The sequence below is a fragment of the Hippopotamus amphibius genome, chromosome 17 (genome assembly GCF_030028045.1).
Source record: "Hippopotamus amphibius kiboko isolate mHipAmp2 chromosome 17, mHipAmp2.hap2, whole genome shotgun sequence".
In the NCBI taxonomy this organism is placed as follows: Eukaryota; Metazoa; Chordata; class Mammalia; order Artiodactyla; family Hippopotamidae; genus Hippopotamus; species Hippopotamus amphibius.
Window position 1 is genome coordinate 63739888 of NC_080202.1, and position 12006 is coordinate 63751893.

At 49.4% G+C, this 12006-nt stretch overlaps 1 protein-coding gene across 3 annotated transcripts in view; it reads left to right on the forward strand.

Moving 5' to 3' along the window:
• The first annotated feature begins 279 nt into the window (after positions 1–279).
• The window catches only part of PRKCA (protein kinase C alpha), a 346357-nt gene continuing 334630 nt past the window's right edge, over positions 280–12006 (forward strand). For 2 of the 3 annotated variants that reach the window (XR_009049921.1, XM_057714548.1), the window contains exons 1-2: positions 280–583; positions 3585–3616. Coding sequence is in view for 1 of the 3 variants with exons in the window: in XM_057714548.1 (XP_057570531.1) it covers positions 411–583; positions 3585–3616 (205 nt within the window). In the remaining 2 variants the exon portion in view is untranslated. Of the gene's footprint in view, positions 584–3584; positions 3617–12006 lie in introns of those variants that run through there. The other variant, XM_057714549.1, reaches the window with a different exon arrangement.

A 12006-nucleotide genomic window follows, 5' to 3' on the forward strand; every position in this document is an offset into this window, starting at 1 on the left:
CCCAGCGCGGCGGGGATCTCGGCCCGGAGAGGCGGGCCGTTCTGGAAGGCGGGGCGGCGGGAGGGCGCGCGGGGCGGAGCGCGGGCGGCGGGCGGGCCCGGGGCGGGGAAGGAGGCGCGGCGAGAGGCGGCCCGCCCCCGCGCGCCCTGCCCAGGCCCCCGCCGCCCCGCGCGCCCCCTCCCCCGCCCCTCCCCTCCCCCTCCCCGCCCCCTCCCCCATCCCCGCCCCTCCCCGCCCCTCCCCGCGCGCGCTCCGGGCATGCGCGGTGGGCGGGCCGCCTCCGCCGCCCGAGGAGGAAGCGCGGGCGCCGGCGCGGCTGTCAGTGCGCGAGGGGCCCGCTGCGCGCCCGAGGCTCCGCTCGGCTCCGGCCCGGCTCCCGGCTCCCGGCGGCGGCGGGCGCTGGGGGGACCATGGCGGACGTCTTCTCGGCCAACGACTCGGCGGCGCCGCAGGATGTGGCCAACCGCTTCGCCCGCAAAGGAGCGCTGAGGCAGAAGAACGTGCACGAGGTGAAGAACCACCGCTTCATCGCCCGCTTCTTCAAGCAGCCCACCTTCTGCAGCCACTGCACCGACTTCATCTGGTGGGTGCGCGGGCGCCCGGGGCCGGTGCTCTCCAACCCCCGGGTCCCCGGTCCTCTCCTCCGGGTCCCCGGTCCTCTCTCCACCCCCCGGGCCCCCGGTCCTCTCTCCCCTCCGCCCCCCGGTCCTCTCCTCCGGGTCCCCGGTCCTCTCCCCCGGGCCCCCGGTCTTCTCTCCACCCTCCGGGGTCCCCGGTCCTCTCCTCCGGGTCCCCGGTCCTCTCTCCACCCCCCGGGCCCTCCGTCCTCTCCCCCGGGCCCCCGGTCCTCTCTCCCCTCCGCCCCCCGGTCCTCTCCTCCAGGTCCCCGGTCCTCTCCCCCGGGCCCCCGGCCTTCTCTCCACCCCCCGGGGTCCCCGGTCCTCTCCTCCGGGTCCCCGGTCCTCTCTCCACCCCCCGAGCCCCCGGTCCTCTCCTCCGGATCCCGGGTCCTCTCTCCCCTCCGCCCCCCGGTCCTCTCCTCCGGGTCCCCGGTCCTCCCCGCCCCCCGGTCCGCTCTCGCCTCCTCTCCCCCGGGCCGGCCGCCTCGCGCGGGGAACTTGCGGCGCCGCCGGGAGTCCCCCCTCGCCCGGGACGACGCGCGCCGGGCCGCCCGGGGAGGGACGCACGCGGGCAGCGCTCCCGGGAGTCGGCGCCCGGCCGCACGCCCCCCGCCGCGGGAGGGGCGACCCAGGAGACCCCCCCCCTCCCCACCCCGCGCGGGTCCCGCGTCCCCGGGCGGGCGCGGCGCGGGCGGCGGGCGCGCGGGGCCGGGCGCGCGGGTGCGGACGCGGCGTTTCGCCTCCGGCCCGGGCCCCTGCCCGCTGCAGCCCGGCGCTCCCGGGCGCGGAGGGACTCGGGCGTCCCCGGGCGGGCGCACAGGCGGCAGGCTGCTGAAAGCGTGCGGTGGGGGAGGGGGCGAGACGGAGCCGGCAAGTGGCAGCGGGGCGGAGGGCGTCCTTGAGAACAGACCCGGGCGACGCGAGGTCAGGCTCGCCCCCCCGGGGAGGAGGGCGGAGGCCCCATGTAGGGAAAAGACGCGGAGGGCCGAAGGTGTCGGAGTTCAGGGGACGCTCAGGGAACGCAGACGTTCACCGAGGGGGGGCAAAACTAGAGGAGATCGTGTGTGTGCTTTCTTTACGGTGAGGGAATGACAGCTTCTTATTCACTGACTTTAAAAAGGTCGCTGACTCCCCCCCCCCCTTTTTTTTCTTTTTAGTTTCGGCTTTTAGGAAAGAAAAAAAAAAAGACCAGAGACTCCAATCTGAGGAGCAGTAATGTTTTTTCTCTTCGGTTGCCAGGCACCCGAAGCCCCTAAGTCAGACGTGTCTAGGGTTCCTTAACTCCCCAATTCCCACCCCGCCCCAGGCTGGGGAGTGGCACCGGGGGGACAGCACAGAGGCGGCCTGACGCCAGCCGGCTGTGTGGCACAGGGGTCTGGTCAGGGCCCCCTGGAGAACGCTACTTGAATGCATCACATCTGGGGAAATCATCTCTAAGGGCAAGTCCCGCAGACGGGGTGCTGATTAGTAGATGCTTAACTCTTGCTTGATGGATGGCTTTGTCTGAGTCCATCACACCTGGGACAGTCCTCTTTAAGGGAGAGCCCCACCAACGTGGTGCTAATAAGGGGCTTGATTTTTTCATTTCTTTTTAGAAATCAGTTCGAAAGCAAACCTAAGAAAAGCACAGCCACCTCTATGAACGGTTTCCAACCTGTAGTCATGAAGCAGTTGTGCTCCAAGGAGTGGGTGATTGTAGATAAGGCTGTTTAAAATAAGTTCTTGGAGCATCAGGGCAGAGAGAAGATTGCATTTAGTTAAGGCGAGGTCTTCCGCCTTCCGTGTGTCAGCTGTGAAATTCCATTAAAAGGGAACCCTTAGACTGCTGGTTCCTTGCAGCATATATATCCAGGCTAGCTAAAGACTTTCCACTATCAGTTGCTAGTCCCTGGTGAACTGGTGTGGTGTATGAGGTCACCAGGTGTGACATGAAGTGGAAAATAAAGGCCTCCCCATCCTCTTCCTCCCAGAGTAATCCCTGCAACACTTCTCCACTTAGCTGTAAAGCAGCCCCTTGGAAGTTCCAGGAAAATATTCCCCAGCATGGTCTAGCAGTGGTTTTAATTTTTCAGTTTTCTTTATTCTCTGGGTCCTTGATTTACAAGTCACTTAAACATTAAAGCATTGATATTTTAAAACTAAGTGTTTGCATTTAAGTATTTTGGGGGTGGGGTGGGGTGACTAAGTTAATTCTAAAGATACGCGAGGTGCTTTGTAAATCTAAAATGCTGCGTAAAGCAAGAGATTGAGGCATAACCTTCTGAGAATTTTAATGTAGTTCATCCTAGTTGGAATGGTGTTTGCAATTTAATGTCCATGTCAGGGTTCTCTGCTTAGAGAGTAAATTCTCTAAAAGGAACCTACAAGAACAAAAAAGCTTCTGAATGTGCTTTGAATGCTGTTGGTTCTCAGTAGAATTATATGATAATCTCACATGCAAAAAATGTGGGTGATACTTTGTAAAATCAAGCTCCTTTAAGCCACCGCTTAATGTTTAGAGTGGTGCTGCTTGGCAAGTTCTGGACAAATAATACTTAAATTCATAACAAATGAGGAAGCCACTTTTTAGTTGTCTTTAGGGAGAAACAATTTTCAGTTAGGCCTTAGGGACCAGTCAGCTTTTTAAAAAAAAAAAAAAAAAAAGGTCTTTCTTGTTACTTAAATATTATAGCCAACAACTTTACAGTCATGTTCTTGTCTTGAAACTTAAGTATTGATAGCAACGTGTAAAAAGCTGGAAAGAACCTTGAATACGTTGAAATAGTTCAGTGAGTCTTTGGAGGCCAGATGCTTTCAAAGTTGCATGGACCCTGCACTCTGAGCTATTAAGGCATGTTTTCCTGCCACATCATTGGGTTTCACGTACAAACCTTTAAATCTGTAGAATGCTTTGTCACATAACTAGCTTAAGATATGGTATCCAACACAAAATGTTAAGAAATCTTGTTCTTGTTTGTTTTTCAGGGGATTTGGGAAACAAGGCTTCCAGTGCCAAGGTAAGCTGCCATGTTGGATTTTATTTTCAAGTACAACATGAAATAAGCATTCCAGACAGGAACAGTGTTTCCAGTCATCTTTGATCCATTAAAACAAAACAAAACAAAAAATGTTGTTTCGATGTTTTCAAAATATGAGGGCTGTAAATTTGGGCCTTTAAAAAAAAATTCTTTGGTATTGCCTAGTAATCTGCATAGAGAGCTGCTTTTTCTTCTTCAAGGGAAAAAAACCTTCCTGTAACTCTTTTTTTTTTTTTTTTGGCAAGAACGTTCTTGTCAGAAACTGCTGTCTTTGTGTGGGTGTTCAGAAAAAAATGGAATCACTGTGTTTGTGTGGCTTCTCTTTCTTCCTGTTTTTGTTCATCTTTTACCTAGGCATTGGGTTGGACTCCTAATTTTGGGCCACACAGCACACTAGTAAGTTGTTCTTGGGTTTTGATGACCGACTGTCATCCAGAACAAAGTCTGCACATTTTGAAGGCTGCTGCAGCATGAGGCGTGTCATTTCATCTGATCCTCTCCATTGCACCCACAAGGAAATCCCGTTCCTCCTCTGATCTGCAGTTGCATTTCACGCACTCCAAACACCTAACTTTTCCTTTTTTTTTTTTAAGCTCTTTATTGGAATATAATTGCTTCACACCGTTGTGCCCGTTTCTGCTGTACAACAGAGTGAATCAGCTGCATTTATACATATGTCCCCATGTCCCCTCCCACCCTCCCTGTCCCAGCTGCCTAAGTCCTACCCATCATCTGATTGATCTCCCAGTGTCATGCAGCAGCTTGCCACCAGCCATCTGTTTGACATCTGGTGGTGCAGACACCTAACTTTTCATACCTTCTGTTTGTCAAAACGTTTTTTAGAAGCTGTATTGCTTGTGAAGGCATCCCGTGTTCATTAGCTCACCTCTGGCTCTCCTCACTGTCTATATTGTGTTTACTTAGTTCTAATTACGTTTCCCATCTGGGCTTCGGTTTATTAGGGCAAGTGGAAAGTACATTCTAACCTGGAAAATATTATCCTAACACTGTTTAATATTAAGTGCATTAGAGTACACGTTAGGGGTGTACTTCTTATAACCTTAAAAATGTGCTCATAAATTGGTTACCTCAAAACTTTCTGCACACTTGTGAACTTTTTTTTTTTAAGGACTTTTATTGAGATATTGACATAGAATAAACTGCATGTATTGAAAGTGTACAATTTGATTTTTTTTCTTATTAGTAATGTATATATGGCAGTCCCAACCTCCCAATTCATCCCCCCCGCCCCGCACCCCCTGCTTTCCCCACTTGGTGTCTGTATGTTTGTTCTCTACATCTGTCTCTAATTCTGCCTTGCAAACCGGTTGATCTGTACCATTTTTCTAGATTCCTCATGCATGTGTTAATATACGATATTTGTTTTTCTCTTTCTGACTCACTTCACTCTGTATGACACTCTCTAGGTCCATCCATGTCTCTACACATGTCCCAATTTTGTTCCTTTTTATGGCTGAGTGTGAACTTGTTTCTTTTATACATTTTACAAACATTTTTAGATGCAGGTATTTTATGGTGGAATCCATCAGTTTTCTACTTTTCCTCATACTGTGCTTAACACCCCTATTGAATAAATTTATTTGGAGAATCACATTGAGAAATCAAGAGAGCCCTTTGAAAAAGAATGAAAGGCGTGTTGCCAGTTTCTCTGAGATAAAAAGAAGATGTGACTCTTCCCAGTTCTCAAAGTTGTGGACCTGAACTTCACAGGCAGTGTTTGAAGTCTTTGAACGTGATTTTAGGAAGTTTAAAGATGTAACCTTGTGATTCTGGGCTGATGTGATGCCTATCTCTGATCGTTTTTGGTAATGTGTTTGGATGGAAACCTATGGAAACTCATAAGAAAAATATTTACTAAATGTTCTGATAACGTACAAGAGAAAGTGGGTATGTTATTTGAAAAACTATAACTTTCTACATGCAAAGAACCCCAGGTAAGTTGGTCCCTTTTAGAGCTGCAGATTTTGTTGGTGAAATTGGAGAGTGGACATATTAGGCTACAGCAGGACCCGAATGGTTTTCCAAGAGAGCATCTATTGAACGGTTAGTGAATTAGCAGATAGTCTCACATCAGCCTCACTCCCTTTTACTTCAAAGTGATACTCATAAATTGTACAAACACTGTCTAAAAATGAAATCGCATACCTGTTTCCTTTCCCACCCTCAAGGATAACTTGTGTGACATCCATTCATTCACTTCTTTACATATACTTTTTAAAAAAAAGATCAGAATTTTCAATCACTCTGCAACTTTTTTTCAGCAGTAGGTGGTGGGTATCGAAACATCATTTCTACCCTATTTAGTTGCATGTGTGGAAATACCAAATTGATTCACCAGTCTCTCTTTAGAGACATTTTAATTGTTTCCAAGTTGTTAGTATTGTCGTACAAATACTTGGATGCTAGGATAGGTATTTCTGCAGTAGATACTTAGAAGTGTTTGGATACATTTTAAGCTTTAATGAGCATGGCTAAGTTGCTCTCCAGAAAGGTTGCAACTCGCATTTTCAGTATCAATACCAGAGCCCCCCTTTTTCTTCACTCTTAGCAATATTGGGTAATATAAGTCTTCTGCATTTTTGCTCTGGTAGGTGAAAAGGGCCTCTTTCAAGTTCATTTCCAGTGTAAGGTTGAGCACTTTTTCCAATATGTTTTAGCTGTTTGTCCTGTGAGTTTCCTTAATATTTGAAATTCAGGATTTACAAACCAAATTAAGCAGTGAATGTGTGCTCCCTGCACTGTTCTTTGCTTTGAAGTATTAAACCAGATCCTTTTAATGAGTCCTCTGTTGCATTTACAGATTTTAATTTACAAAGGCCATTGCAAGTCTGTTTGTAGCGAGCCGCTTGTTACAGTTGCTTAGTACGTCACCTGCAGCGTTTGACTTCAGAGCGGGCCTGTGCGAACCCCTTATCTGATTGTCGGTTGTGACTTAGATAATGTTAGCTCAGGACATTGCTTTTTAATCACACAGTGGTTACCCAGTGTTTCCTATTTTGGCACTTGCCTCAGTCTTAACATCTGACCATTTTAGAATACATCGAAGTTTTCTCTTAATGTTCTCTAACTTAACTTTTCCTGTTGGTTCACTTTGATAGGCTCATTCTTATTCAGAAGAGTAACTCGTTCTCGTCTGTGCCTTTGGCAGCCCACCCTCCGGAGCTGGCAGCTGGGGTCTGAGGCTGCTCTTAGTATTCCTCACCCGTCACCTGATGGAGGGAGGCCGTGTCTCTAGCTCTTAGTATGTAGCGTGTCGCTTTGGTCAGTGGATAAAATATCTGCAGCTGAGTTTACTTCAGTTCGAGAAATGCAGACGAGTCACATATTCATGGAATAAGATAGCCTTAAATCTGAAATATTCACCGTCATTTTACTTAGTGAAGGTCAAGTCAGAACTGGAAGACAAAAGAAATGAGTTTTAGTCTTAAAACTGGGTTCATAACATATGCCATGTAGAAAGCGTTATATTTTATAAGGGTATTTAAAAGAAAAACATGTAAAATGACTTCTCACTTCATCCCTTCCCCCAAGATACAGCACAAATGGAAGCAGGAAACTTTCCTGGGAGAGATCTGTTGGTCCCTCCCCCCTGTACCTGGTGGACTCTGCCTCCTTGTATCCGAGCACCGGGGTGCAGCCCTGAGGGATGAATGAGCAGGGCGAGTGACGCAGGAGGGGCCCACCCTGGGCTTGCAGGGACCTTGAACATGGGGAGGAGGACGACGACAGGTAGACCGGGAAGCCGTGGAAACTTCTTCATGTTCTTAGAGGTGAAGACAAGTGTGTCCCTTTGTAAATCCGAAATGACGACTTGAATTTGCCTTTTTTCTTTGCTCGGCTTACTGTTCTGTAGGTTGGCTTGATCTGTTCAGTGATCATTTCCTCTCTGTGAGGCTAGCGGAGAGCTGGTCCTTGCCTATTTTTAAAATTTTTTTTGGCTTTACTGTGCAGCTTGCAGGATCTTAGTTTCCTAACCAGGGATCGAACCTGGGCCCTCGGCAGTGAAAGCATGGAGTCCTAACCACTGGATCGCCAGGGACGTCCCCTTGCCTACTTTTTGAGAAAGAAAAAGAAGCAAGCTCATCTGGCTCTGGTCATTGATGAAGTTGAGATTCAAACCCGGAGGGTCTGTCCAGTCGGGAGTCTGTCCTGCTCGGGCTGCTTCCACCAGCAGCTGTCCTGGAGCCGGGCTGCTCAGACGCTCTTCCTCTGGGGCCTTGGAGCCGGACAGTCTTATCTCCTACTTTCTCTACTGGAAAAGGGAATCAGCCAACTCTCCCCCCCCCCCCCCCCCCTTCGGAGTTAGTAAGACCCGTGCGCTTCTCTAATTACAGAGATAGAAACAGTCTCTCAAAATGTGACCTGGTTACTTCACAGGCCAAGCAGTTACTTCGTCTGTTATCTCTGGTTAACCTGCTTTTTCTGTTTTCCCTGCTTTGTCTGTTCCTTCCCTCTTGGCGAGTGTCACAAGTTCAAGTGTGCGGTCACCCAGGCTCTGAGTACGCCCTAGAGACAGCAGGAGTGTGGACCCTGCGGGTGCCCGGGACCTGCAGGAGGCTGTGGCTCCAGGCGGTCCGCGGGGTGTTTGAATCGCCTGCGGGGAATTCACTTATTCGTGTGCTTACCGTGCGCCACTGAGTCAGTTTTGAGTCTTGAGCCGTTTCCCTGCTAAGAACACACCAAGTACTGCACTTAACCTGGGACTCACCGAAGCGTTGTCTTTTTTCCGTCGTTGAGGGTTAGGAATCAGCTTTCCCTGCACGTTTCCTAATGACATTGCATCTTGAAGGCCTGTATCAGGGTCGACGTGTAGCTCACCCGAGCAGGGTGGTGCTTGATATGCCTTCTCTGAGAATGAAAGTTGATGTTTGAGTCTGGAAAAAAGAATGGTTCCCCTCCCCCCTTGGCTGCAGGGGCTGAGGAATTCCAGAAAACCAGGCCCATCTGAGGGAGGGTGACCTTTAGCAGAAAGGGGATTGAGTTGGCAGCTTTTCAGAAAAGGATGTCTCGTTATTCTCATCACAGGCCTCAGGGTTCTGAGAGCCAAGCGGTGTGGACAGCCAGTGCCAGGAGGGGGCCAGGGGCTGGGACGGCGAAGCTCGCCGCCTTTGACAGAGTGCCCGTCCTTCCCGGGTGCGGGGTTGGCCACCACTAGGCTCCGGACAGCCTGTTGACTTTCAAAGTTGATGCCTGGATTTTCCATCTTCAGAATAGGTCAGCCTCTCAGGACCCCGCTTCTCACTCGGTTACCCTCCCCCCGAATTAGAAGCCATGTGAACTATAGATGAATGCCAGGTAACCTGTAACGTCCAAAAAGACAGGTCCAATAAGAGTAGAATTGGAAACTCTGGAGGTTTGCACTGAGGTCAGACCAAAGGGTTGCTTCAACTTCAAAGGTGAAGTTGTCTGTAATCCTAAAATGCAGGAAAGTGTGGTTGAGGTGGGCAGTTAGAACCAGTCGGTTTTTTTCTTCCACAGAAATGCACTAATACCCATTAGAAGCAGAGATGCGTGGAGGAAACTAGTATCGGGGATTTCCTTGTGGTGCAAACTGGTTACGAAATGACTTCTGATTAATGGCTTTCTGAGTTGCTGCCCTTTCACTCAGTACGTTAAGTGAAAGGGCTTTTATTCACACACATAACAACCCCCCCACCCCCCCTGAGCTGATGCTGAGGCATGCGGGGCGGTTATTTCCCCCCCACCTCCCCCAGGCAGCAGGAACCTCAAATATTTGTTTTTGCGGATGAATCTGACATGTACGTTTCCTTTAATTTTACAGAATGACTTATTATCCTGAGTGTTTCACTCTCCTGGGTGACATTCAGATTTAAGATTTTAGGCATATTAACCCTTAGTGTGCTCTTTTTTTTTTTTTTTTTTTTTTAAATCCCTTTCAGAGTGTTTTTCAAAGTACCACTCATTGCCTGCGGAGCTTCCCATCAGGACGGGGTCCAGCTCCTTCCCGGGACGTTCTAAGTGTCTTCAATCCTGCCACCTTGCCTTTTCAGGCTCCTCTAAGGCTGCTCTCCTTCCTCCCGTCCTCCTGTCACTGGCAATAAGCTGTACTTTCCCAGAAAGTGTTTTCTCTCTTTTCTTTACCCAGCCTTTTTTGGCCCAGATCGTACGCTTCACCTGTGAGTCTGAGCCTCAAGTGTAGCCCAGACCGTCTCCATCCCCCCTCAGGACCCTCCCCCTGTAATATTTCCTGTTTCCTCTGCCAGCCTCGAGGCAAGGACCAAGCTTATTGCTCTGTCTTCAGTGTTTAATGCAGTGCCTGGCAGTTGGTTGACACTACATAAATATTTGCTGGGTGTGAGATTATATAAATATTAGAGATATGGTATGAGTGGTCCTAGCTGGAGGGGTCAGTGACTGCTGCCTACCTTCTGTGTTTAAAATCTAGTTTATAATCCAAAGTTATGTCAACTAGGGGTAGATCTTGAGGTGGCTTAAAAAGTACTTTCTGAAACTAAGCATACTTAGTCAAAATATAGAACAGAAAATTTTAATTTGTATCTAAGTTCTATGCAGTGTTAAACCTAATGAATTAGTGTGATAGGAGTAAACCACTTGGTGTGCCTGCCTTCTAATTTGAGAGAAGCATCCAGGCCTCAGGTGACCCTTACTGCCACAGATAAAGCAAGAGCATCCTGTGGGCCATGGCAGGTGGGGGTGGTGCCGTGGGTACAGGGTGGAAGGTTAGCGCCAGTGCCAGGATGTGTCTGGTACAGTCGTTTAAACGGTCCTGTACTTGGAGGCAGCTAATAGCCGAAACCAGGCTGTCAAGCTCCAGAGGGAGTCGGAGCTCAGCTTGAGTCTGGTGTTTTTACACTTCTCGTACCTGAAGGGTTTTTGTGCCTTCATGTCAGGAGGAGTGGAGGGCGGCCGTGGGGGCAGAATGCTTGTCATCGAGTTACGGGTCCCTTGACAGGCTTCAGTCAATCCAAAGAAACTCGTATTAAACGCTGCGACATGCTAGAGCTTTCTCATCTCGTATACTTTCGTACAGAAGCACCCCATGAAGCACAGGATATGGTCATTTTAAAAGTAATGAGTGAGGAAGAATCTGCCAGGCTGGTGGGTGGAGCTTGTGGGGTGGAGCTTGGGTTCAGATTCTAACAGTTCTGCAGAAGGCGCTTTTCAGAGCCAAATGGAAACTTTTGGTCCTTACAGAGCCTGAGTTTATATTAGGAGAGGAAAGGATGATGCCGTCCAGGGAAACACTGAAGCACGTCTGGTGACATAGAATTAAGGCCTTGCTGTCCTCGTCTGTCTGTCAGAATTTCCATGACAAACCCTTTATTTCAGGTCTCTCCCACCAAACTGAAACCTCATGTTAGACGTTAACCCGAGACACGAAGATTTCGGGATTGGCATGGTGTTAGCCGTCAGATCTCGTTGAAATTACTGCAGCTACATTAAAAAAAAACCCTGTATTAAATTATACAGAGGGGAAAATGGTTTCTGGAGATAGATTTCTATCAAGAACAGAGTAGAGGGGAATGATTTGATTGTCAGCACAAGATAAGAATTATTTAAGAGCAAGTTCACCAAGTACGATTAGCATGAGGGCAGTTAATCTTTGCCTTCATTTGCTGTTTTCTCCCCCTAAGGTCTGTACGCCTCTAGTTTTGGCAATTTGGGAAATGCAAGATCATTTATTACCTGGGGTGACCTCAGGTAGGTAAGAAATAGTAAGAGTGTAAGTCAGGACCCAAAGGTGTACTATATACATGTTTAGATCCAACTTGGATGACCTCATATGAGAAATGGGATAAGAGGAAGGTCCAATCAACAGCTGAATTCTGAGCAAAATTATATTTTAGAGACGGTCTCACTCCTAAGTGCCAGTGATGCTGTTGGTGAAACCATGACTCGTGGGGTGGTGAGTCTAGTATCTCAGGCACAAGAGTGCAGAGTCTTCGGTGGAGAGACTTTCCTGTGTTTGAAACACAGTAACGAGCGTCCACAGGCTTACTCTCAGACCCCATTCTGAGCGCTTTTCATTCCTCATTTGATCCTCACGATGCTTCTGAAAAGGTCAGCAGCGTTAACCCCATTTTACAGATGAGGAAGCTGAGGCACAGACGTTAGGCAGCTTGCCCAAGGTCACATGGTTGGGAATGGTGAAGCTGAGACTCATGCCGGGCCTTGTGGCTGCAGACCCCGTGCTGTAACCCGGGTTCCCCATGCTTCGTCTTGCTGTCAGACCTGAGTCACCTCACCTGGTGGTGGAGGTGCGGAAGGATGAACTTGTTCAACTCGGAAACCCTTCTGCGCTTACTCCCTGTAGTGGGGGCTTCTGCCCGACATGTGGACGTCCATGTGGTCTGGACACTGCAGGG